Source organism: Pocillopora damicornis, chromosome 9 (assembly GCF_964200805.1).
Source record: "Pocillopora damicornis chromosome 9, jaPocDami1.2, whole genome shotgun sequence".
NCBI lineage: Eukaryota > Metazoa > Cnidaria > Anthozoa > Scleractinia > Pocilloporidae > Pocillopora > Pocillopora damicornis.
This window is the reverse complement of record NC_142678.1, coordinates 5,702,315-5,726,688: the sequence shown is the minus strand read 5'-3', so window position 1 is coordinate 5,726,688 and position 24,374 is coordinate 5,702,315. Positions and strand designations below refer to the sequence as shown.

The 24,374-nt window shown below is 39.1% G+C and overlaps 2 protein-coding genes and 1 pseudogene across 7 annotated transcripts; all 3 read right to left on the bottom strand.

Annotated features, from left to right (window-relative positions):
• Positions 1 to 48: 48 nt before the first annotated feature.
• On the bottom strand, positions 49 to 10,594 carry LOC149039801 (uncharacterized). 3 transcript variants are annotated; one of them, XM_089182074.1, is made up of 3 exons: positions 10,512 to 10,594; positions 1,764 to 2,018; positions 49 to 1,412 (listed from the first exon to the last, which is right to left on the bottom strand). In XM_089182074.1, exons 2-3 carry the CDS (start codon positions 2,001 to 2,003, stop codon positions 456 to 458), a joined length of 1,197 nt encoding a protein of 398 aa, XP_089038200.1. In that variant the 5' UTR covers positions 2,004 to 2,018; positions 10,512 to 10,594; the 3' UTR covers positions 49 to 455. The 3 variants fall into 3 exon arrangements, with proteins under 3 accessions (XP_089038200.1, XP_089038199.1, XP_089038198.1); XM_089182073.1 differs by lacking the exon at positions 10,512 to 10,594 and adding an exon at positions 7,923 to 8,079; XM_089182072.1 differs by lacking the exon at positions 10,512 to 10,594 and adding an exon at positions 2,339 to 2,989.
• LOC149039802 (uncharacterized) lies at positions 3,033 to 4,984 on the bottom strand (annotated as a pseudogene).
• Positions 10,595 to 12,055: 1,461 nt separating the features above from the next.
• LOC113666998 (uncharacterized) lies at positions 12,056 to 23,565 on the bottom strand. 4 transcript variants are annotated; one of them, XM_089182070.1, is made up of 4 exons: positions 17,342 to 17,658; positions 15,209 to 15,723; positions 13,760 to 14,012; positions 12,056 to 13,349 (listed from the first exon to the last, which is right to left on the bottom strand). In XM_089182070.1, the coding sequence occupies exons 3-4, from the start codon at positions 13,997 to 13,999 to the stop codon at positions 12,387 to 12,389; spliced, it is 1,203 nt and encodes a 400-aa protein (XP_089038196.1). In that variant the 5' UTR covers positions 14,000 to 14,012; positions 15,209 to 15,723; positions 17,342 to 17,658; the 3' UTR covers positions 12,056 to 12,386. The 4 variants fall into 4 exon arrangements, with proteins under 4 accessions (XP_089038196.1, XP_089038197.1, XP_089038195.1 ...); XM_089182071.1 differs by lacking the exons at positions 15,209 to 15,723; positions 17,342 to 17,658 and adding an exon at positions 22,784 to 22,884; XM_089182069.1 differs by lacking the exon at positions 15,209 to 15,723 and having other exon boundaries at positions 13,760 to 14,014.
• Between the last annotated feature and the right edge of the window lie 809 nt (positions 23,566 to 24,374).

The window sequence follows — 24,374 nt, the reverse complement described above, 5'->3', positions numbered from 1 at the left end:
TCAATTCTTCCCCACCTCCCCACCCCCCGAAACTAGTCTTTCAATCCATTGAAGAAACTTTTCTACAGCCAGTGCTGAAGACTTTTATTACAGTTTTCATTCAGTATAACGAAGAGCTGGAAAATAAACTAACAAGAGCTCCGCTTTTAGGCTTGGCTAAATCTACATATTACTCAGCAACGTAATATGCAGGTGGTTGAAACTCGTCCTATCTTTCAACAAAAGAGCGCTTGGACCTCTAACGAGCCTACATGTAACATGCAATCTATCTGACAAATTTTTCCTACAGCACATTTGATTTCAGAAAAGTGACATGAACCTTTTAAGTATACAGAGTTCATTTTCGTTAATAGATTATATGTTCATAGTCTAAGTGGTAGTATTTTATAATGGCACAGAGTTTCTCTCTTTTTCATTCTTTTGGTTTCCATGTGATCATTCTTCATGCCTTCTGGTCAAGCCTTTAAAGCGAAAGTGGGTCGAGAAGTTGCGTAAGACTTCTTAAAATACTTCATTAGCCAGCCCAAGAATGTTTGGTACTTTCTACCAAACTTAGCACCGGTCAGCTCACAGATGAGTTGCCCTGTTACATCGCTAAACATATCCTTAACGAGGTCTTTAGAGTGCGTTTCGTCCACCTTGATGGAGGGACCTGACACCTTAGCATCTTGGCCAGGTGATGTGTCAGTCTTATTTTTCTCCAAACAGCGGTGCAATTCTTTGTCAAAGTCCCTCTCTTTCAATTTTCGTTTGATTTCTTTAATCGCATTCCTTTCTTCAATGGATAAATTTCTGAACTGGTCAAGATTGACAACTTTGTCATCTTTCCTTACTTTGCTTTCTTCTTTTCCCTCATCAGAAGAAAATGAAATACGATCGATACTCGCCATTAGGAAAGCAGGTTTTGCGTTCCTATTGATACGTTTGAAAGCCGCGATCCAAAATGCTGTTAACCAGTCTTCTCTATCTGGAAGTCTTGGATCATCCAACTCTCCGGCTGGCGCAAATGGCAGATTAGTCGCTGTTATCTCAGGTACTCCGATAGCAACCAAGTGTTTTTTTATCTTTCTCTTGAAAGCTAAAAAGCGGTCACTGAAAGCGGTTGTGTCTGGTACATCATCCGTCTTCTTGGTTGACGATAGTGGGACTTCGTTGGCAAAAGTTAAAACCACCAGAGCGTGATCCCAAAGTTTCTTCCCCAAGGCTTCTGTAAGCTTCTTTATCGTTTCCAAGTCGTCGGTGCGGAATCGCTTACTGGTCATCTCAGTACAGAACAGAAACAGGTCGAAGTGGATTACTTTCTCCTTGATTTTCCGCAGATATTCTTCATCATTGCCAGTTGCGTCTGCAAGTCCTGGAGTGTCGAATACTGTGATAGTCACGCCGTTCTTGACAACCTCGTAAGCAGTTACCTAAGGGACATGAAACAGAACATTAATAAACCATTTAACTCTTGCAGTGATTTGATGTCTTGGTATGTTACCTCAGTTCCACGAGAAAATTGCATGAAAACGTTTTATTCATAGGAAAGCCTTGTCTGGCTAAGAGGCCTTGGAAAATGGTTTTTTTCTGGTCCTTCGAGTAACTTTTTACCTAATACCCATAAAAGCATTCGATAATTCTTTCTTGATTTCAAGTATCAAAGATGGGACGCAAAATAACATTCCTTTTGCCATCTACAAGTAATGCACAGTAAGCTGTTGATGAAAGCACCTCATAATAGTTTGAAAGGTGATGTAACTGTCGATATCAAAGTAGCTTACATCATTAGTTTGTGGGTCGATGTCAAAGCCTTCTGCCGCAAGGTTTTCTCCAATGAGCGCATTTGTCAAATAAGACTTGCCAACTCCTGTCTTGCCACTCAGGAGGATATTTACTGTCTGGCCACCGGAACTGACAAACTGTTCGATCTGATACTCCAAGTTTTTTGCACCAAATATAGTCTGGCTAAATTCAGATGCCGACTCATCGGAACTTTTATCTGGGGTCCCTTCCTGTGCCATTCTTGATAACAAAATCTGATATAAAATAATACTTATTAATGTTACACACTTCAAATTCACCTTTGTACTTTGTATTATTCAGAATTGAAGATGTCAGAAGAACTGTCGAAACATGTTTTAAAAAAGTCCTTCATTTATTCAATGCGGTAGTGCGAAAAATTTAGTAAACATTGTCAAAATAATAATAGGCCGCTGTTTGTTTTCCTCAGAGGTAAAAAATATCGGGTTCTACCGCATTTCATATCCATCAATGTATAGACATAATTTCTTTTAAAAAAACCATGTATTGAAAATGATGAAGAAATGTCGCCAATGCAAGCAAGATAAAGCCTAACCATTCTTTACAAAAGGTGAAGGAACTTGTGAAGACCGTAAAGCATGAAGCATGCTACATAGGACATATCTTCATATTAGGACTATTACGTGTCTAAGTATACAAAGTTATTCATCACAGATGATAAGTATCTGAAACTTGTTTGTGATGGTAACTTGAAAGTATGGCACTTTTCACCCGTTCACAATGTCTCACTTGTGAGTTCTAAAGAGATTGTGAATATAATTCTCTTGAACGACTCTCTTGAACAATTCTCTTGTCGCGCCACCGGGGTGTTTTGAAGATTTTCAAACATCAATGTTGTATCTTCTCGCAAAGAAGTTGTTATGTGCCTTTATTTGTTCTTCTGCTAAAACAGTGTCTTTGTAAATGTTAAGGATTCCTTGGTCCGCATAGCGGCCTCTGACTCGGAGAGCTTACCACTCCACGGCCTGCCCATCTGGGGCCTGGGTCCATTGACAATCACCACCTTTTTGTGTTTTGCTGCGCTGGTTTTGGTTTATCAACGAGCGCCATCAAACTCTTTTCATTTATCGTACAGTCCAGCCAGTGATAGAAAAACACTTGCTACCGAAAGAATTTGAATGAGTGAGAATGATGGTGATATATATTTCTTGTTCTGGTTGTAATCCTACGCCTATAGTGCCTGCCTCTTCAAGGCCCAGATCTTTCGGATCTTTGGATTTCTTTGAATATCCTTTCTTCTTCTTTTCCTCTCTAACTCTTCTGTTGTATCGCCCTGGGTCTTTATTTGGTTTCGTCTTATTTTATTAGTTGGAGTCACCTGTTGAGCCTCCATGAGGCCTGGCCGAAGGTTAGCCGGTGCTTCTTCAGTCTTTTGTCCAGGTTTTTTATCATCCATTTTATTCACTGATATGCAATTTTAGGTTCTTACTCAAGTTCTCATTCACATTCTTATCAAGTAATTGAATAAGAGCTTATTCAGTTTCTTCACAAGTATTGTCCTTTTCCTTATCATTGATCAAGGGTACTTCAACATTTTTGACAGTGAGAAGAGGGGCACTTGCGATTGCCGGGTACCTTATATACTTAAGAATCAATCCACCGGCAATCATTCTGATAATGGAAGTCGCCATATTTATGGTTGAACGCTTTCAGAAGAATAAGCGATGAACCATGAAGGCTGAGACCAAACCTGCTGAAATCAATCCGACCTTTACAATATCATGATTTGTCTCACTGTCGCTCAAGCTTAGCCTTTCATCTAACCTCGGTGGTGTCTTCGCCTGAACTTCAGTTGCAGTCTTGTTAATTTTATTTGAAGGGTGATGGATACGCGGCCCGGCCGAAGGCTGAGAGGTTGGCCTTTTGATCTTTGATGAGCCTCCATTCGTATGCCTTACTCCGACTGGTTTCATCTCCAAATTCATTGGTTTTTTGACTCCCAGCTCTATGTCTTTATTTGTTTTCTTCAGGCTGTTATTATACCCAACCGTACTCTGAGTGTTAAGAAGAAGATTTGAGGGCATGAGCCAAGTGTCTGGTGAGACCGCAAGATGAAGCTTGACTTTTGACTCATCAATCGCTCTCCGAAATGTCTGGCTTTCTGATCGCATTCTCAACCAATACCAGGAACTCACTCTGGGCTTCGAATTCCTTAGGGCTTCCTGATGGACCCAAGATTGATGATCTGACATTGACTTTTTGAACCAAGAATGCAGTAAACGAATGCCTTAATCGACTGATTCAGTCTCGCCATCCCAGCTTACGTCAAACCTTCTGACTTGTCTGCCATGAAGAAGTTGAATTGCCTGTCAACCAATTCGCATTATCACTCCTTATGAAAGAAATAAGATTTCCTTTGATGGCTTTTCCACACCCGTCGCTGAACTTGTTATTAACCGGATATGAGATTGAAATGGCCATTGGTCCAGCATTCGTCACATAAATGAAAACAGATCCGAGATCGTGATTATCACCACTTTTGAAGCGGATGTCAGCGCTTGGTGAAATTCCAAATTCTGCGCATATTCGTTTGAACAATGGCGTGTCATAATTATTATTTACCTGGCTGAAAGCTGGTTCACCTGGAAGAGCTGATTCACTCTGAATTCCACCCATCTCAAAAAGAATCCTTCTGACTGTGAAGTAGAAATGAAACATCAGAAACGACTTGATCTGTTCTGAAACCTTATCGAGAACTTCACGAGTTATTCCACAGCCTGTCGTTGCGCACCATATTGCGAAGTTGAGCCGTTGAGGCCAGTAGCTCATGTTCGGCCCAGCGAGCCATCGCTTTTATTCTGCACCGGAAGAGTGTTGAATTTTCGTCCTTGTAAATATTCCTCTGAATTTTGCCTTAAAGTATTGATTTGGGGTAACAAAGATCTTCATCTCCTCGTTTAAGCGGCCGACAACAGTCTCATTAAATGGAACTGCCGGTACCTCCTTCTTTCCAATTCGGTTTAGAGTGAGTTCAAGGGAAAACCTCCAATTCCAAGTGCCTTCTTCATGTCATCATCCCAATATCTTCTATCTGATCTTACGACAATCGTCTGAACTCCATCTGATCTTTCCAGGCTTTGGTCTTTGCTTTATCTGCAATTTTATTTGCTTCAAAGTCATCTGATCTTAGTCACGCACACATTTTTATTGTGTTTGTAATGAAAATGGTTGTTTCGACAATTATTGCAGATTCAAATGATCACACGGTTCGCTTTAAAGACCTTCTCGGTAAATCAAGCTTAAAGGAGGGGACACAGACATACCAAGTTCTTTCAATAATAGTTCTTGTGATTCTCTCTCTGAAACTGAAGAGGGTAGGTATTGTCTGTACACTGAATATCTATAATTGACAAGGCTTCATTCATATTTATGTCTTGTTCTCACTATAATTCATGGTATAATTTGAAGAGAAGAGGAAAAGTATCTATCTTCGATAGACAAAACAATGCAAGTGCTAAAATGATTTCTTCAGGCAAATATACTCTTGAGAGCCTTGCGAAAGCCCTTGGGAAAATATTAAGTGAAGAAAAAGGATTTAAAGTCACAATGAATTGCCGAGAACCAGTTTGAAAGGGTAAATTATTCTCCACCGAATCATGTGTTATGAAAAATAGCACCAAGGAATGATAACACTTCCATACGAATTTTCGTCACTGATGAGAATAGCAATATTATCCGTTTCAATGGTATGCCAATGAAGTTTGAATTAGAGATTATTTAAAGATGTAAGAAAATGTCGGATCAAAATATTTTGCGAGGCTCTGTTAGCCAGGGACCGCAAAGCGGTCTAAGCCTTCAGCTAAGCCAGAAGGACTGGGCCTTCGGCCTAGCGCTTCTCCGATTTATCCAATTATAATACCAGACAAATTCAGGTTGGAGAGGAGCTTGAGAATGACTTAACTCATTATAAACTTGTCCTTAGCAAATTAAAGAATTAGACCCGGTTTTCACACAACATACACTGTGACAGGAGTAACGGCGGCTGTATTGACAATAAGCCGTGTAGCGGTTTCTCTGAGTGGAATTGGGATTATTTCAGGAGTGCCATGGCCGGCCTAACCGGCTTTTAAGGATTTATATCAACATCTAGTGTTGGGAGCAAGACTCTCAAAAAGAAAATTACAAAATATGAAAAAAATTATTTCAATAGCAGAGGCAAAGCACCTGTCAGCGAGCAGGTTGTTTTCAAAGGCGATTGGATCACTCATAAACATAACGAAATAAGATTTGACTTTCGAATAAAATCAAACGGGTTTTCGCTGTTTATATCTAGACATGCAAATTCTTTAAAATAAATATTTAATTACCTGCACATCAGACTACCTACGTGTTTAATACAAAGTAAAAAAAATATGAAAGAGAAAGCTCTTCCTCACAAATATCACTGATAACCTTAAAGTAAGTTCGATGACATTAACTTCTTCTTTTTCAGCAAATTTCACAGTTCTTTTCAAATCTCCTTCTCTCCATCACAAATTCTTTGTAAGGTTAAACAGTTTTTCGAAAATAGCTCAGCAGCAGTTCAAATCAACTTTTATTTCGAGGTTCAAAAATTCATGAGTTGCCTAGGAATCAAGTTTGTTTTCAAAATGCGCTAGAACCCCCCTTTGAAATCAAGGTTAAAATCAACCTTGACTTTCGAGGTTAAATTCATGAGTTGCCTTGAAATCAAGATTACATTTTTAATTCAGTGCTCAGTAATAACAATATCAACAATCCAAACCCGTTGAAAAGATTTAGATAACTTCTCATCCTCATATTCATCTATCACCAAAACATATTTTACCAATCCCTTAACAATCTTGCAAAAGTTTAAGAATATCCTTATCCAGAGGTGGTGACATTTGTTTTGAGTGCCATACTTTCAAGTTACCATCACAAAAAAGTTTCAGATACTTATCATCTGTGATGAATAACTTTGTATACTTAGACACGTAATAGTCCTAATATGAAGATATGTCCTCCGCAGTGGGCTGACGTTTAATTTTTCTTTTCAAGAATACTTTACAATCTTTAAAAGTTCCTTCACCTTTTGTAAAAAATTGTTAAGCTTTATCATACTTGCATTGACGACACTTCTTCATTATTTTTAATAGACACGATTCTTTAGAAGAAATTGTCCATATATTGTTGGACACGAAATGCGCCACAACCCGCATGTTTTAACTACTTCCTCGGCCAGAAGATCATGCCGCCGACATAAATACTTTTTGGAGAGCATCTGGTATCAATCGGATCACTAAGGGATTTTTTCTCACATGTGCTTCATTCGTGTCACAGCCTTTAAAGAGTTGATTTGTTGAAACCGGTTTTTTGTGACCCTATAAGTACGTAAGTACTTAGTTGTTGAATACCACGAGAAATCAAAATTCGGGTCCCGATACTCTGATCTTCAGGTGTTCTATCTCGCGGTTATTGAGAAAAGGACGCGAGGTTGTTGGAACCTTGCTTCGCTTTCAGAGTACTCTTACTTTTTCTATCAAATTATGCAAACATCAGGCTAAAGTTTCTGTGACCCTACAATCCAAGTACTGTTCAATATTTTGGTAATCTGTGGGCTTTTGTTTTTAACCTTATTTTTGTCAGTCGTTATCAAACAACGCAATTATTGAGAAAAGGACGCGAGGATTCTTGGAAAAAGAAAAAACATCTTAAAACAAGTTATAGAAGAAAGATTCGTTTAAAAGAATGCTTCGGAATTAGCTTAAGACTGTCCAAACCCCGTTAAAAACTATTTCTTCTTGATGACGAACGAAAGTAGTTCGTGCTATCGATATCGATAATAGTATATTACTCCATTTTCGCCTTTAAAATCGGCTCAAACTTCTCCAAACGTCGATCGCGTATCGAACTATAATAAAGCTGCTATTTTAACCAGTGTTGTTTAATTCGTAACAGCGACAACTAGTGAAAACCTGAACAAATGTAAACCGAATTTTTTCGATGTACCGAAGATACTAAAGAATACACAACAGACGGCATATGCTTGTGAGACTCTCGTGACTCGTTGCATAGCATATCTTTGCAGAATTTCTTTAGTAACGCTGAATGCCTGTGATGTACTGTTAGATATTAATCGGCAAATCAGTTGCTCTTGTAAATTTCACCAACAAACTTACCTTGAAAGTTAATGCAGTAATTACAATTATTATTATATCTGCAGGTTTCAGTCTCAAAGTCTTTCGTGAAGATGTCTGACAACCACTCCGGTATCTCAGACGGTCTTGAAGAAGGCAGTGTGAGTTACCCTAGCGATGCGGTGCATTATAGTGCGTAACACGAGAAACTAGTTCTCAGGCTCCATACTGCATCTTCTATTTTGTTTCTTTTTGTTCTTTGGTATTTTGTGACTCAATTGACAGTTTCCTAACAAGTTTTGGAGACAAATAATAGTACTATAATGGTCGTTGTAGAGATGGACACAACAATGACGATTCAATCAGCATGGTACGTGAGGAAAGTAATTTTTCATTCCATCTTGCCTCAACAATTTAAAACATTGGAACAGTTAGTGCTTTTTGTTTTTTCGTATCGGCCACAGTTTTTACATGAGTTGTCGCGGGGCAAAGAATAACAGCAAACATTCCGGGAAAAGGCTGAGAAAAAATGAACACTAAAAATATCAAGAGAGCGGAAAGATTTTAGGGGAATACAACGTTTTCAGCGGGAACGGAGCGGGTATCATTCTTTCCTTGAAAACTATGAAGGGGGACCATAGACAATTGCCTGTCAACGCGGGGGGTTCATTAGAACCCTAGAGAGCCTTTCGGGGGGGGGGGGAAATCAGGTAAACTTTATTATGACACAACCAAACTCCTCCCGTTCCCCCATTCCCCCAGGCGATAAATGCTGGTCGGTCTCACAGAAGTTAGAAGCTTGATAGAAAACAGGCACAAGTAGGCACAGAGAATAACAGATTCAAGCGGGCCTTCTTTACTCTTCAGTACTGTCCTTACGAAAGGAAACGAAACGAGACGATGTCAAACGAAACGAATCAAAATCGAAACGAAACGAAATGAAATGTCAGTCGTGTGATCGTATCTGCTTACATTTAATTGTAGACAGTGCCACGGTTGTCTAAAAAAGTTGGATCATTTGCCGCAGAATGTCATTGTTTTACAGATTTCTTTAAGAGATACTTACGGTGCACCTGCGAAGAAAGAGCGAATTATTTTTCGGTCGAAAGGATAGCTAATAAAAACATGACTAACTTTAATTATTTTGAAAGTATTTTAGTGATCTGTTGCCTTTTGTTGGCAAACTTATCTGCCAGTCTTTAATCAAACAAAGCTGGATTAGAGAAAGAGAAGCGAGGATTCTTGGAAAAAATCGAGGACGAGAGGATTCTTAGAAAAAGAAGGAACATCTTACAACAAATTATCCAGCAAAGATTCCTTCAAAAAAATGTTTCGGAGTTAGCTTAAAACTGTTTAAGCCCCGTTAAAAACTATTTCTTGTTAATGACGAGCGAGAGTAGATCCTGCTATCGATATCGATCATAATATATTACTCGACTTTTGACAGCAAAATCGGCTCCAACTTCTCCAAACGTGGATCGCGTCGCGCACGAAGATAAAGCTGCAGTTTTGACCAGTCGTGTTCAACTCGTAACGGCGACAACTAGCGAAGACCTGAACAAATGTAAACCGAATTTTGTCGACGTATCGAAAGATACCACTAATACACGACAGACTGCATGGGAACGCATGGAACGGCATCGAAAGATACTTTTTTTATAAAGATAATTTTGGTGAAATGCTCACTGCAGCTACTGCGCGGCTGTTGTTGATCAAACCTCCCTATTTCTGTGTAATAACTTTAATTATGTCTGTATTTTGTATCATAAATATATAAGATTTAAAATTAAAATTAAAAACTAGATAAAAAGACCACGACGGCGACGGAAACGATGACTTGGCCGTGGCAAAACAACTTGAAAGACTTATTTGGGTTGTGTCCTCGTGTACCGGTACACAAAGGAAGGAAACATTAACGAACTGCGTCATAACTCCATGTATGGTTATGAAAACAAAAGGAATTCCCTCGTGTACCGGTACACCAGGACAGCCCCCTTATTTGGGCAGAACAATAGCTCAGCGCCTCCCTTTTAAAACTGTTTTCATTTCTTATCCGGCCTCTGCAAAATAGGGACCTTAAGTAGTCAGGAAGCTACGCCAGGATGTATTTACTGTTTACAAAGCCACACCTTAACTTCAGCACAACATATGTTGGCAGCTTTCAGTTCCGAATGGAAATCAAAATAATTTGTCGTTCCCCTTTTCCGTTCGCAGACCACGCAAATTTTGGTGATTTCACGTTGTTGTTTTGCAGAGCACGCCTAAGAAATGTACAAAGCTTTAAAACGCACGAGCTGAGCAATTGTTCTGCCAATTAGATCTTTTGTTTTGCCACGTTCCCTTTATTGTCGTCGTCGCGGTTTGCTTAAAGTCGCAGATAATAACGTGAATTATCAAAATCTGCGTTTTCCGAGAAAAGAAACGTCGACGGCAAATTATTTAACTTTTCACTTGGAAATCAACGCTGCTCTCATAAGAGATGGTAAGTACATCCAGTCATTCGCGAAATTACAACTGAAAATATATATTCATTTCTAAATCGACGTCTTCCTTGTCGCTGTAATGTACTGTTAGATGACTATTGGCAAATCAGTTGCAAATCAGTTGCACAAGTTAATCCATTCAACCTACCTTGAAAGGCTAGGCAAATGCTCGGTCTTTCGTGAAGATGGGGTAATTTAGTACTATCCACCGCAAAAAGTTGAAAAACTGACGCCTCGAGAAGAGAGGAATTGTGGGTTGTGTGTGGTTTTATTTGCAGAAAATGGAGCTACGCTATTGGTGGGAATATGGTGAGGAGAAAACAATAATAAATTTGTTGAATAAAAAGCGCTCGTTGATACGGTGGTGATCAAGAGTGTCGATTTGAAAGATAAATTTTTCTTCAAGAGTTTTCCGGCTTTCCAAACTGCCCAGATGTAGGGAAAGGCCGGAAACTGCCATATGCTGCTTCAGGAGCCTAAGTAATGGGCTCCTGGCTGCTTAGAATGATTAGGGAGATTAAAGTGTCTAGCGACTGGTTTGGATACGTCCTTCTCATTTCTTTTTACATTGCGGACGTGTTCTCGGAATTGGTCATCTAGTTTTACCAATGTATAACTTTTTGCCATAAGGGCAAGTTATTCAGATTCTTAAGGTGCACAAAAGCTTTCAATAGGAACTACTCCGGCGTCAGCTATTCGCTAGTTTTCTCTCTCTTCCTCCATAGTATTAATCTACCCTTCCAGGGCTATCTCGTTGCCAGTCTATGAAGTAATTAACAATCCAGTCGAGGGCAGCGGCAACATGGGAGCCACTTCCAGAAAGGATCCTTTCGAATACCACCCTGATGGCTCCTCTGGCAAACCTCATCATGACATCTCTCAGGTATTCTCTTACTGAAGGAGGGACGAGGTTGATGCTGGGGAAACTCTACGCTGGGCCTCTCTACCCATGATCAGTGCCTATCGTAGCTAAGCGTAGACGCAGATGTGACTTCGGGATTATTAATATCTCCACCATGAAAACACTTCTGGTAGTGGGACGGCGATCAAAAGCAGTGTCGCTATTTTGATCACGACGGCTACGATCACCCTGGACTTGATCGAATCCTTGGATGTAGATATGAGTAACAAACCCAGTTGAACTTCCTCCTGCGCAGGTCATACCTTCTCTGAGTGAGAACCATGGGTACTTAATCTCTCCACCACGGAGGCACTATTCCCCCCCCCCCCCCAAAAAAAAAAAAAAAATCAACAGCTCCGTTGGGATTTGGATCGGTTTTCTTATTATCATGCTTGATTTGCTCGAAATTTGGAGACTCAGGAGATACATTCTCCTCTGATTTTTACATGGGTTTCGTAGATCACCTGGTGAAGAAGTTCTTCTGAATGGAATATGCCTCCTGACTCCCTCGAAGGATGTTGCAGGTTTTAAACGATCCATATTTGGACCAGAAAGCAGGGTTCAAAATAAGAGTCGGCTGACGACTGTATAATGAGGAAATTAAACACAGAAGGATTCGGATAAGGCTTTCTCTTTTAAAAGTTCATACACGCCTGGTAAATACTTTTGTCCGTCTTTTCTCGTAAAATTCAGGCACGAAAATAAAAAATCTAAAATCCTTTCCTTTTAATGGTGTTACTAATTACACCAGTTAAAGACAAATCACAAATGAAATTTTTCAAAGTTCAATTCATCTGAATCAAATAGCTTTATTGTACTTAACAACTTTATATGCAGATGCTTGAAACACGTCTTACCTTGAAACAAAAAATCGCTTGGACCTCTAGCGAGCTTACATACAACATGCAATCTATCTGAACCTTTATCCTACAGCACGTTTGATTTCAGAATCGCAGCATGAACCTTTTAAGTATACAGAGTTCATTCTCGTTAATAGATTATACCTTCATAGTCTAACTAGTTGATATTTTTAATGGCACACAGTTTTTCTTTTTCATCCTCTAGGTCACCACCTAATCATTTCTACACGCCTTCTGATCAAGCCTTTAAAGTTAAAATGGGTCAGGAAGTTGGGTAAGACTTCTTAAAGTACTTTGTTAGTCGGTCGAACAATGTTTGGTACTTTCTATCAAAGTTATCACCGGCCAGCTCATCGACTAACTGCACTGGTACATCGCCCAACATCTCCTTAATGAGTTCTTCAGAGTAAGTTTCATCCACATTGATGGAGGGACCTGACACCTTTGCATCTTGGCCAGCTGATGTGGGGCACTCCTCTTCAGGTCCATCAAACGTCTCAGTTTTCTCCAAAAAGCGGCTCAATCTTTTGTCAAAGTCGTTCTTTTTCAATTTCGCTCTAAATTCTTTCATTGCATTACTTTCTTCCATGGATACGTTACTGGACTGGCCAAGATTGACAACTTTGCCATCTTTTCTTACTTTGCTTTCTTCGTTTCCCTCACCAAAGGTGGAAGAAAATGAAATACGGTCGACATTTGCCATCAGGAAAGCAGCTTTTGCGTTCCTGTTGATACGTTTGAAAGCTGCGATCCAAAATGCTGTTAACCAGTCTTCTCTATCTGGAAGTCTAGGATCATCCAACTCCCCGGCTGGCGTAAATGGCACATTAGTCACTGTTATCTCAGGTACTCCGATAGCAACCAAATGTTTCTTTATCGCTTTCTTGAAAGCTAAAAAGCGGTCATTGAAAAAGGTTACTTCAGGTACGTTATCCTTCTTCTTGGCTGGCAATAGTGAGACTTCGTTGGCAAAGGTTAACACCACCAGAGCATGTTCCCAAAGTTTCTCCCCCAAGGTTTCTGTAAGCTTCTTTATCGTCTCCAAGTCGTCGGTGCGGAATCTCCTACTGGTCATCTCAGTGCAGAAGAGAAACAGGTCGAGGTGGGTTACTTTCTCCTTGATTTTCCGCAGATATTCTTCATCATTGCCCGTTGCGTCTGCAAGTCCCGGAGTGTCGAACACAGTGATACTTATGCCGTTTTTGACAACCTCGTAAGCAGTTACCTATGGGAAATAAAACAGGAAATTAATACAACATATAACTCTAACACAGACTCATTATGATATGTCTTGCTATGTTACCTCAGTTACGCGAGAAAAATGCATGAAAACGTTTCATTTATGGGAAAGCCCCGTCTGTCTAAGAGACATTGGAAAGTAGTCTTTTCCTATCCTTCGAGTAACTTTGTACTTAATACCCGACAAAACATTCAATAATTCTTTCTTGATTTCAAATATCAAAGATACGACTTTCCGGGAGAAAATGGGAACAGATGGAGTTTAGACATGCTGCTTAAAATGACGCGGAATATTATTTATTTTCCCATCTACAAGTAATGCACAGTAACCCGTTAATGAAAGCACCTCATAATAGTTTAAAAGGTGAAGTAATTGTCGATATCAAAGTAGCTTACGTTATCAGTTTGTGGGTCGATGTCATATCCTTCTGCTGCAACGTTTTCTCCAATAAGCGCATTTGTCAAATAAGACTTGCCAACTCCTGTCTTTCCGCTCAGGAGGATATTAACTGTCTGGCCACCGGAACTGACAAATTCTTCGATCTGATACTCCAAGTTTTTTGCACCAAATATAATCTGACCAACTTCAGTTGCCGAGGCATCAGAACTTTTCTCTGAGGTCCCTTCCTGTGCCATTCTTGATAACAAACTCTGAAATAAAATCATGTTTATTATTATAAGAGGAAGAAAATAAAACGTGTAAATTGACCAAACCATTGTGGATAGAAAATTAGTAAGAAATATTTCATAAGCATTGTCAAAATAATAATACGCTATTTGTTTTCCCAGCCAAAAGATTATGTCGCCGACATAAATACTCTTCGGACAACATTTGGCATCAATTGGATCATTAAGTGATTTTGCTCACACGTGTTTCATTCGTGTCGCAGCCTTTAAATAGTTGATTTGTTGAAACAGTTTTGAGTCATCTATGAAGACGTAAGTGCTTAGTTTTTGATTACGACGAGAAATCAAAATTCGGCTGCTGATACTCTGATCTTCAGGTGTTTTATTTCCATGTGGGATCGGTCGCCCGACTACTGGTTACGTGCTACGTGGCGGAAGAGTAGAATGCAAGAAAATTTACATCGCTGAGAAAAATTTTGATAAATCTTAACTGTGCTTGCGCTTAATTCTCCTCAGTCGATTTGCTGTGGTATTGTCATAGTAATATATTGATCAGTTCAGGCATTCAAATCTTCAAGCTCTATTTCATCCTCTTCCATCTAAAAATATTGATCAAATTCGGCAGTCAATACTCTAAGTGCCTTGTGTTTTTTTCTCTATTCATTTTACATTAAGGGAGCGCTTAGTTTTTCTTTCAAGTACTTTGAGTGCTCTGTGTTTTGTTCTCTATTTAGTTTACTTAAAGGTGCGCTTGGTTCTTCTTTCAAATCATACAAACGGGCTATTTTTGTGATCGTAAGATGTTGCATGTTGGCCAATACTTTGGTTATCCGTTAGCTTACGTTAGCTGTACCCACCCCCCCCTTCCCCCTCCCCAAGGTGAGACGAAAGCGAGGGAAGTCACTCTAATCTATGCAAAATTATGTGACTTGATGATATTTTTTGCGTGCTAGCGAAAAAGGTAATCGAGCTAAACAATAATTCAAGTGAACTTATTTTCCATTATTTCGGGTAAATTTACAATTCAGTGTCCGCGTTTAGTTATCTACTTTGCTCTCAGGATATAGAAAAAGATTTTAGGCCATATTTGGAATAGAGGAAGGAGAGGACGTTGTTCGATTGGCATCGCGCTTACGAAACGAAACGAAACGAAACGATGTCAAACGAAATCGAAACGAAACGAAACGAAGTGTCAGTCGTGTGATCGTTTCTGCTTACATTTAATTGTAGACAGTGCCACGGTTGTCTCAAAAAGTTGGATCATTTGCCGCAGAATCTCAAGGTTTTACAGATTTCTCTAACAGATAGTTACGGTGCACATGCGAAGAAAGAGCGAATTATTTCTCAGTCGAAAGGATCGCTACAGGAAACATGACTAACTTTAATTATTTTGACAATATTTTAATGATCTGTTGCCTTTTGTTGGCAAACTTCTCTGTCAGTCTTTAATCAAACAAAGCTGGTATAAAGAATTGGACGCAAGGATTCTTGGAAAAAGAAGAAACATCTTACATCAAATTATCGAACAAAGATTCGTGGAAAAAAAAAACTGTTTCTTCCTGATAACGGGCAAAAGTAGATCTTGCTATTGATATCGATCATAATATATAACTCAAATTTCGCCAGCAAAATCGGCTCGAACTTCTCCAAACGTGGATTGCGTAGCGTACGATAATAGAGCTGCTATTTTAACCAGTATTGTTTAATTCGTAACGGCGACAACTAGGGAAGACCTGAATGAACAAATGTAAACAAAATTTTGTCAACGTATCGAAAGATACCAAGAATACGCGAAAGACGGCATGTGCTTGTAAGACTTTAGTGACGCGTTTCATGGCATAATCTCTACAGAATTGCATTAACAAAGCTTAGTTTTTCTTTTAAATTATACAAACAGCCTATTTTTGTGACCATATGACGCTAAGTTTTGGTCAATATTTCAGTCATCTGTTGCCTTTTGTTGGCAGTATCTGTCAGTCTTTAATCAGTCAAAGCTGGTATCGAGAATAGGACGCGCTGATCCTTGGAAAAAGGACACGAGGATTTTTGGAAAAATAAGAAACATCTTGCAACAAATTATCCAACAAAGATTCCTTCAAAAAAATGTTTCGGAATTAGCTTAAAACTGTCTAAACTCCGTTAAAACCTATTTTTTCTTAATGACGAGCGAGAGTAGATCTTGCTATCGATATCGATCATAATATACACTCGACTTTTGCCAGCAAAATCGGCTCCAACTTCTCCAAACGTGGATCGCATCGTGCACGAAAATAAAGCTGCAGTTTTGACCAGTCATGTTTAATTCGTAACGGCGACAACTAGCGAAGACCTGAACAAATGTAAACCGAGTTTTGTCGACGTATCGAAAGATACCACGAATACAGGACAGACGGCATGGGAAAGCATGGGACGGCATCGAAAGATACTTTTTTTATAAAGATAATTTTGGTGAAAATGCTCACTGCAGCTACTACGCGGCTGTTGTTGGTCAAACCTCCTTGTTTCTGTGTAGTAACTTTAATTATGTCTGTATTTTGTATCAGAAGCATATTAAATTAAAAACTAAAAAAAAAATCCACGAAGGCGACGGAAACGATGACTTGGCCGTGACAAAACAACTTGAAAGACTTCTTTGGGCAGAACAATAGCACAGCGCTTCCCTTTTAAAACTGTTTTCATTTCTTATCCGGCCTCTGAAAAATAGGGACCTTAGGCAATCAGGAAGCTACGCCACAGAGGACGTCGATTAAAAAGTCAATTTCTAATTTTAGTTAGAATTTCGAAAATGACAAGATGTGTTTACTTTTTACAAAACCACACCTTTACTTCAGCACAACATAATTATGTTAGCAGCTTTGAGTTCCAAATGGAAATCAAAATAATCTGTCGTTCCCCTTTTCCGTTCGCAGACCATGCAAATTTTGGTGATCTCGCGTTGTTGTTGTTTTGCAGAGCAAGCCTAAGAAATGTACAAAGCTTTAAAAAGCACGAGCTGAGCAATCGTTTTGCCTATTAGATCTTTTGTTTTGCTTCGTCCTCGTTGTTCTCGTTGTCGTCGTTTGCTTTCAGTCGCAATTAACAACGTGAAATTATGAAAGTCTGCGTGTTCCGAGAAAAGAAACGTCGACGGCAAATTATTTAACTTTTCCACTTAGAAATCAACGCCGCTGTCATACGTCATGCTAACGTTAACTTGCGTCGACGTTAGAGATGGTAAGCACATCCAGTCATTCACGAAATTCCAACTGAAAATGTATATTCATTTCTAAATCGACGTCTTCCTCGTCGCTGTAATGTACTGTTTGATGACTATCGGCAAATCAGTTGCACAAGTTAATCCATTCAACCTACCTTGAAAGGCAAGGCAAATGCTCGGTCTTTCGTGAAGATGGGGTAATTTAGTACTATCCACCGCAAAGAGCTAGAAAAGCTGACGCCTCGAGCTCGTTTAAACCCTTCGTCAGAGCGATTAAAGGAATTGTGGGTTGTGTGTGGTTTTATTTGCAGAAAATGGAGCTACGCTATTGGTAGGAATATGATGAGGAGAAAACAATAATAAATTTGTTGAATGAAAAGCGCTCGTAGACACGGTCGTGCTGTGGTAAATACTCTTGTCAATCTTTTCCCGTAAAATTCAGGCACGGAAACAAAAATTCTATAATCCTTTTCTTTTGGGTGGTGTTTCTAATAACACAAATTAAAGAAAAATCACAAAAGACGTTTTTCAAAGTTTAATTTATCAATCCTTTGTATTAAATAGCTTCATTTTACTCAGAAACTTAATCTGCAGATGCTTGAAACTCGTCTTATCTTGTAACAAAAAAACGCTTGGATCTCTAACAAGCCCACATATAACATGCAATCTACCTGAACTCATCACTCAGCAACTTTATATGCAGATGCTTGAAACTCGTCTTATCTTGTAACAAAAAAACGCTTGGAGCTATATGCAATCTATCTGAACCTTTTTTCTAAAGAACATTTTATTTCAGGAACGTGACATGAACCTTTAAAATACACAGAGTTCATTTACGTTAACATATTATATGTTCATAGTTTAACTGGTTGATATTTTTAATGACAAATAGTTTGTCTTCTTCACTCTTTTGGTAACCTTGTGATCATTTCTTCATGCCTTCTGGTCTAGCTTAAGTGGGTCGGGAAGTTGGGTAAGACTTCGTAAAATACTTCGTTAGCCAGCCGAAGAATGTTTGGTACTTTCTACCAGATTTAGCACCGGTCAGCTCACCGATGAGTTGCCCTGTTACACCACCAAACACATCCTTAATGATTTCTTCAGAGTACGTTTCGTCTACATTGATGGAGGGACCTGACACCTTTGTATCTTGGTCAGGTTCGTCGGACATCTTGGTTTTCTTTAAACAACGGTTCAATTTTTCGTCAAAGTCGCCCTCTTTCAATTTTGCTCTGAATTCTGTGATTGCATTCCTTTCTTCGATGGATAAATTACCGAACTGGTCAAGATTGACAACGTTGCCATCTTTCCTTACTTTGATTTCTTCGTTTCCGTCACTAACGGTAGAAGAAAATGAAATACGATCGGCAGTTGCCATTAGGAAAGCAGCTTTTGCGTTCCTGTTGATACGTTTGAAAGCTGCGATCCAAAATGCTGTTAACCAGTCTTCTCTATCTGGAAGTCTTGGATCATCCAACTCTCCGGCTGGCGTATATGGCACATTAGTCGCTGTAATATCAGGTACTCCGATAGCAACCAAATGTTTGTTTATCGCTTTCTTGAAAGCTAAAACACGGTTATTGAAAGCGGTTGCTTCAGGTACGTCATCTGTCTTCTTGGTTGGCGATAGTGGGACTTCGTTGGCAAAGGTTAAAACCACAAGAGCATGTTCCCAAAGTTTCTCCCCCAAGGCATCTGTAAGCTTCTTTATCGTTTCCAAGTCGTCGGTGCGGAATCGCTTACTGGTCATCTCAGTGCAGAACAGAAACAGGTCGAAGTGAGCTACTTTCTCCTTGATTTTCCGCAGATATTCTCCATCATTGCCGGTTGCGTCTGCAAGTCCCGGAGTGTCGAACACTGTGATATTTATGCCGTTTTTGACAACCTCGTAGGCAGTTACCTAAGGGAAATAAAACAGGAAATTAATACAACATATAACTCTAACAGAGATTTCATTATGATATGTCTTGCTATGTTACCTCAGTTACGCGAGAAAAATGCATGAAAACGTTTTATTTATAGGAAAGCCCTGTCCGTCTAAAAGACATTGGAAAGTAGTCGTTTCCTATCCTTCGAGTAACTTTGTACTTAATACCCTTAGAAACATTCAATAATTCTTTCTTGATTTCAAGTATCAATGATAGGACTTTCCGGAAGAAAATGGAAACAGATGGAGTTTAAATATGCTGCTCAAAATGACGCGAAATATTATCCATTTTCCCATCTACAACTAATGCACAGTAACCCGTTAATGAAAGCACCTCATAATAGTTGAAGAGGTGAAGCAATTGTCGATATCAAAGTAGCTTACGTTATCAGTTTGTGGGTCGATGTCATATCCTTCTGCTGCAACGTTTTCTCCAATAAGCGCATTTGTCAAATAAGACTTGCCAACTCCTGTCTTACCACTCAGGAGGATATTAACTGTCTGGCCACCGGAACTGACAAACTGTTCGATCTGGTACTCCAAGTTTTTTGCACCAAATATAATCTGACTAACTTCAGTTGCCAAGGCATCGGAACTTTTCTCTGGGGTCCCTTCCTGTGCCATTCTTGATAATAAATGAAACAAAATAATGTTTAGTAATATAAGGAGGCCTACGCAGTATATACCTTTCGGTGAGCATCTGGCATCAATCGGATCATTAAGTGCTTTTCGCTCACACGTGCTTCATTCGTGTCACAGCCTTTAAAGAGTTGATTTGTTGAAACAGTTTTGAGTCATTTATGAGACGTTAGTACTTAGTTTTTGTTTACGACGAGAAAACAAATTTCGGCTGCTGATACTCTGATCGTCAGGTGTTTTATTTCCATGCGGATCACTCGCGACTACTGGTTATGTGCCACGGGACGGAAGAGTAGAATGGAAGAAAATTTTCATCGCCGAGAAAAATTTAGATAAATCTCAACTGTGCTTGCGCTTTCTTCTCCTCATCCGATTTGCTGTGTTATTGACACTTTAATATATCGATCAGTTCTAGCATTCAAACCTTCAACCTGTATTTCATCCTCTTCCATCTAAAAATATTGATCAAATCCGGTGGACAATGCTCTGCGTGCTTTAAGTTTTTTTCTGTATTTAGTTTACTTAAAGGGAGCGCTTAGTTTTTCTTTCAAATACTTTGAGTGATCTGTGTTTTGTTCTCTATTTAGTTTACTTTAAGGTGCGCTTGGTTCTTCTTTCAAATTATACAAACGGGCCATTTTTGTGATCGTAAGATTTTAAATGTCAGTCAATATTTTGGTAATCCGTTAGCTTACGTGCAGCCGTAGGGAACGTCACTCCAATCCATGCAAAATTATGTGAGTTGATGATATTTTTTTGCGTGCTAGCGAGAAAGGTAATCGAGGTAAACAGCAATTCAAGCGAATTCATTTTCCATTATTTCAGGTAAATTTGCAATTCAATGTCCGCGTTCAATTATATACTTTGCTTTAAGGTTATAAAAAATATTTTAGGCGATATTTGGAATTGGGTAAGGAGAGGACGTTGTTCGATTGGCATCGCGCTTACGAAACGAAACGAAATGTCAGTCGTGTAATCGTCTCTGCTTACATTTAATTGTAGACAGTGCCACGTTTGTCTTAAAAAGTTGGATCATTTGCCGTAGAATGTCAATGTTTTACAGATTTCTCTAACAGGTAGTTACGGTGTACATGCGAAGAAAGAGCGAATTATTTCTCAGTCGAAAGGATCGCTGCAGGAAACATGACTAACTTTAATTATTTTGACAGTATTTTAGTGATCTGTTGCCTTTTGTTGGCAAACTTATCTGTCAGTCTTCAATCAAACAAAGCTGGATTCTTGGAAAAATCGAGGACGAGAGGATTCTTGGAAAAAGAAGAAACATCTTACAACAAATTATCCAACAAAGATTCCTTGAAAAAAAAACTATTTCTTCCTGATAAGTAGAACTTGCTATCGATATCGATCATAATATATTACTCAAATTTCGCCAGCAAAATCGGCTCGAACTTCTCCAAACGTGGATCGCGTAGCGTACAATAATAGAGCCGCTATTTTCACCAGTGTTGTTTAATTCGTAACGGCGACAACTAGGGAAGACCTGAACAAATGTAAACAGGATTTTGTCGCCGTATCGAAAGAAACCACGAATACGCGAAAGACGGCGTGTGCTTGTGAGACTCTCGTGACGCGTTGCATAGCATATCTTTACAGAATTTCTTCAACAAAGCTTAGTTTTTCTTTTAAATTATACAAACAGGCCATTTTTGTGACCATATGACGCTAAGTTTTGGTCAATATTTTAGTCATCTGTTGCCTTTTGTTGGCAAACTTATCTGTCAGTCTTTAATCAATCATAGCTGAGAATTCTTGGAAAAAGAAGAAACATCTCAACAAATTATCCAACAAAGATTCCTTGAAAAAAATGTTTCGGAATTAGCTTAGAACTGTCTAAACCCCGTTAAAAGCTATTTCTTCTTAATGACGAGTGAGAGTAGATCTTGCTATCGATATCGATCGCAACATATATTATTCGACTTTTGCCAGCAAAATCGGCTCGAACTTCTCCAAACGTGGATCACGTCGCGCACGAAGATAAAGCTGCAATTTTGACCAGTGTGTTTAATTCGTAACGGCGACAACTAGCGAAGACCTGAACAAATGTAAACCGGATTTTTATCGAAAAATACCACGAATACACGACAGACGGCATGGGAAAGCATGGGACGGCATCGAAAGATACTAGGGACCTTCAGCAAACCACGACGACTTGTACTAGTGAATTTAAATGTCTTATCAATAAAAATCCTCTCGACAGCAATTGCGCGGCTGTTGTTGGCCAAACCTCCTTGTTTCTGTGTAGTCACTTTAATTATGTCTGTAATTTGTATTTGAAATATGTAAAATAAAAAAGAAAAAATAGAAATTAAAAAAAAAACAAAAAAACGGCGACGGAACGATGACTTGGCCGTGAAAAAACAATAGAACAATCGGCTCAGCGCTTGCCTTTTAAAGCTGTTTTCATTTCTTAGCCGTCCTCTGCAAAACAGGGACTTTAAGCAGTCAGGAAGCTACGCCAGGGAAGATTTCGATTAAAAACTCAATTTCTATCTTTAGTTAGAATTTCGAAAATGGCTGAATGTGTTTACTGTTTACAAAGCTACACCTTAACTTCAGCACAACATATGTTGGCAGCTTTGAGTTTCAAATGGAAATTAAAATAATTTGTCGTTCCCCTTTTCCGTAAACAGAACACGCAAATTTTGGTGATTTCACGTTGTTGTTTTGCAGAGCACGGCTAAGAAATGAATAAAGCTTTAAAACGCACAAGCTGAGCAATTGTTCTGCCAATTAGATCTTTTGTTTTGCCAGGTCCTCGTTGTTTTCGTCGTCGTGGTTTGCTTAAAGTCGCAGCTAACAAAGTGAAATCATCAAAATCTGCGTGAGAAAAGAAATCTCGACGGCAAATTATTTAAGTTTCCACTTGGAAACCAACGTCGCTCTCATACGTTATGCTGAGGTTAACTTGCGTCGCCGTAAGAGATTGTAAGCACATCCAGTCATTCGCGATATTCCAACGGCAAATCAGTTGCAAATTAATTAGTTGCACACATTAATCCATTCAACCTACCTTGAAAGGCAAGGCAAATCTTCAGTCTTTCGTGAAGATGGGGTAATTTAGTACTATCCACTGCAAAGAGTTGAAAAGCTGACGCCTCGAACTCGTTTAAATCCTTCGTCAGAGCGATTAGAGGAATTGTGGGTTGTGTGTGGCTTTATTTGCAGAAAATGGAGTCATGCTATTGGTGGGAATATGGTGAGGAGAAAACAATAACAAATTAGTTGAATGAAAAGCGCTCGTTGATACGGTGGTGGTGGTGGTGATCAAGAGTGTCTATTTGAAAGATAAATTGTTGTTCTAGAGTTTTGCAGCTTTCCGAACTGCCCAGATGTAGGGAAAGGCCGAAAACTGCCATATGCTGCTTCAGGAGCCTAAGTAATGGGCTCCTAGCTGCTTAGAATAATTAGGGATATTAAATTGTCTAGCGACTGGTTTGGATACGTCCTTCTACATCGCGGACGTGTTCTCGGAATTGGTCATCTAGCTTTACCAATGTATAACTTTTTGCAAAAAGTGTAAGTTATGCAGATTTTTAAGATGCAAAAAAGCTTTCAATAAGAATTACTCCGGCGTCAGCTATTCGCTAGTTTTCTCTCTCTTCCTCTATACACTGTGGAAGTAAGGTGAGGTATTTTTATTGAGAATTTGACGTATTTTTTTATTCCTTAAAGCGATCATAAATATTCCCATACAAATTCTTATAATTCCGCCATAACTGTTATTGCGCAAGATGATCATCTCACAGCTGGAGCTTGGGCCGCCTGTGATGTCACGCTTAAAGAAAACGTAGAAAGCTAAATATTGTAAACAAAAATACTCCCTGTAGTACGCTTCAAATTTCGAAACTTTATATTCGTTTACGTTTGCAAACAGCCTTCAAAACATTGGTTACTTTATTGCCTGATATGAAATGTTCACCATAATATGACAGCGACTTTAACTTCAGTCGAAAGATCAATAAGCATAATATTTTCAATAAAATTCTAGTTCCTTGGTGAAAAAAAAGTTCCCTAACCCTAAGCAAAAGTTTCGGCTGCCGCCGGAAGCTGGCTGTTAGCTTGAACCTTGTATAATTTATCATTTCTCTATCTAGATAACAGTATTCCTGTAAGAGCATTTCCATAAAGGGATAGTGAGACCAGAAGATGATAAATAAAAATTTTAGTTCAGATTTTAAGAATACACCAGTCTCTATAAAAAAAAAACCCCAATAAATTTCGAATTTTCTTTCTGCAGACAAACTCGATCCCTAACCGCAGCAATTCTCTTGTTCAGATCTTTTTTGCATTACGTCTGATAAATGCTCTATGAGCTTAACTTTCACAAGCACCAAGGTAATTTGATATCGACACTTAGCAGGACAATATTTTTACTGGGATACCTGTGGTAGCCCAGTCATAAAATGCCTTTGTTTTTTTGTCTTTTTTTTTTTTTTTTTTTTCCTCGGCCACAAAATGGAAAAATTGCGCAATAGTACCCGGAGGTCATTGGGCCCTCAACACCATGACAACTAACTGTGATCCAATGAGGGTGAAGGTGTTCACATGCTGATCACGTGCTATCTTGATGATGATTGACGTTGTCATGCACGGACAGGTCC

Bases quoted from the DNA above. Each gene is read 5' to 3' on its own strand.
- LOC149039801 (XM_089182072.1), bottom strand. The intron at 1,413-1,763 runs GTAAGCTACTTT...CATGTCCCTTAG, and splicing joins TCGACCCACAAACTAATGAT to GTAACTGCTTACGAGGTTGT.
- LOC113666998 (XM_089182071.1), bottom strand. From the start codon at position 13,999: ATGGCACAGGAAGGGACCTCAGAGAAAAGTTCTGATGCCTCGGCAACT. The intron at 13,350-13,759 runs GTAAGCTACTTT...TATTTCCCATAG, and splicing joins TCGACCCACAAACTGATAAC to GTAACTGCTTACGAGGTTGT.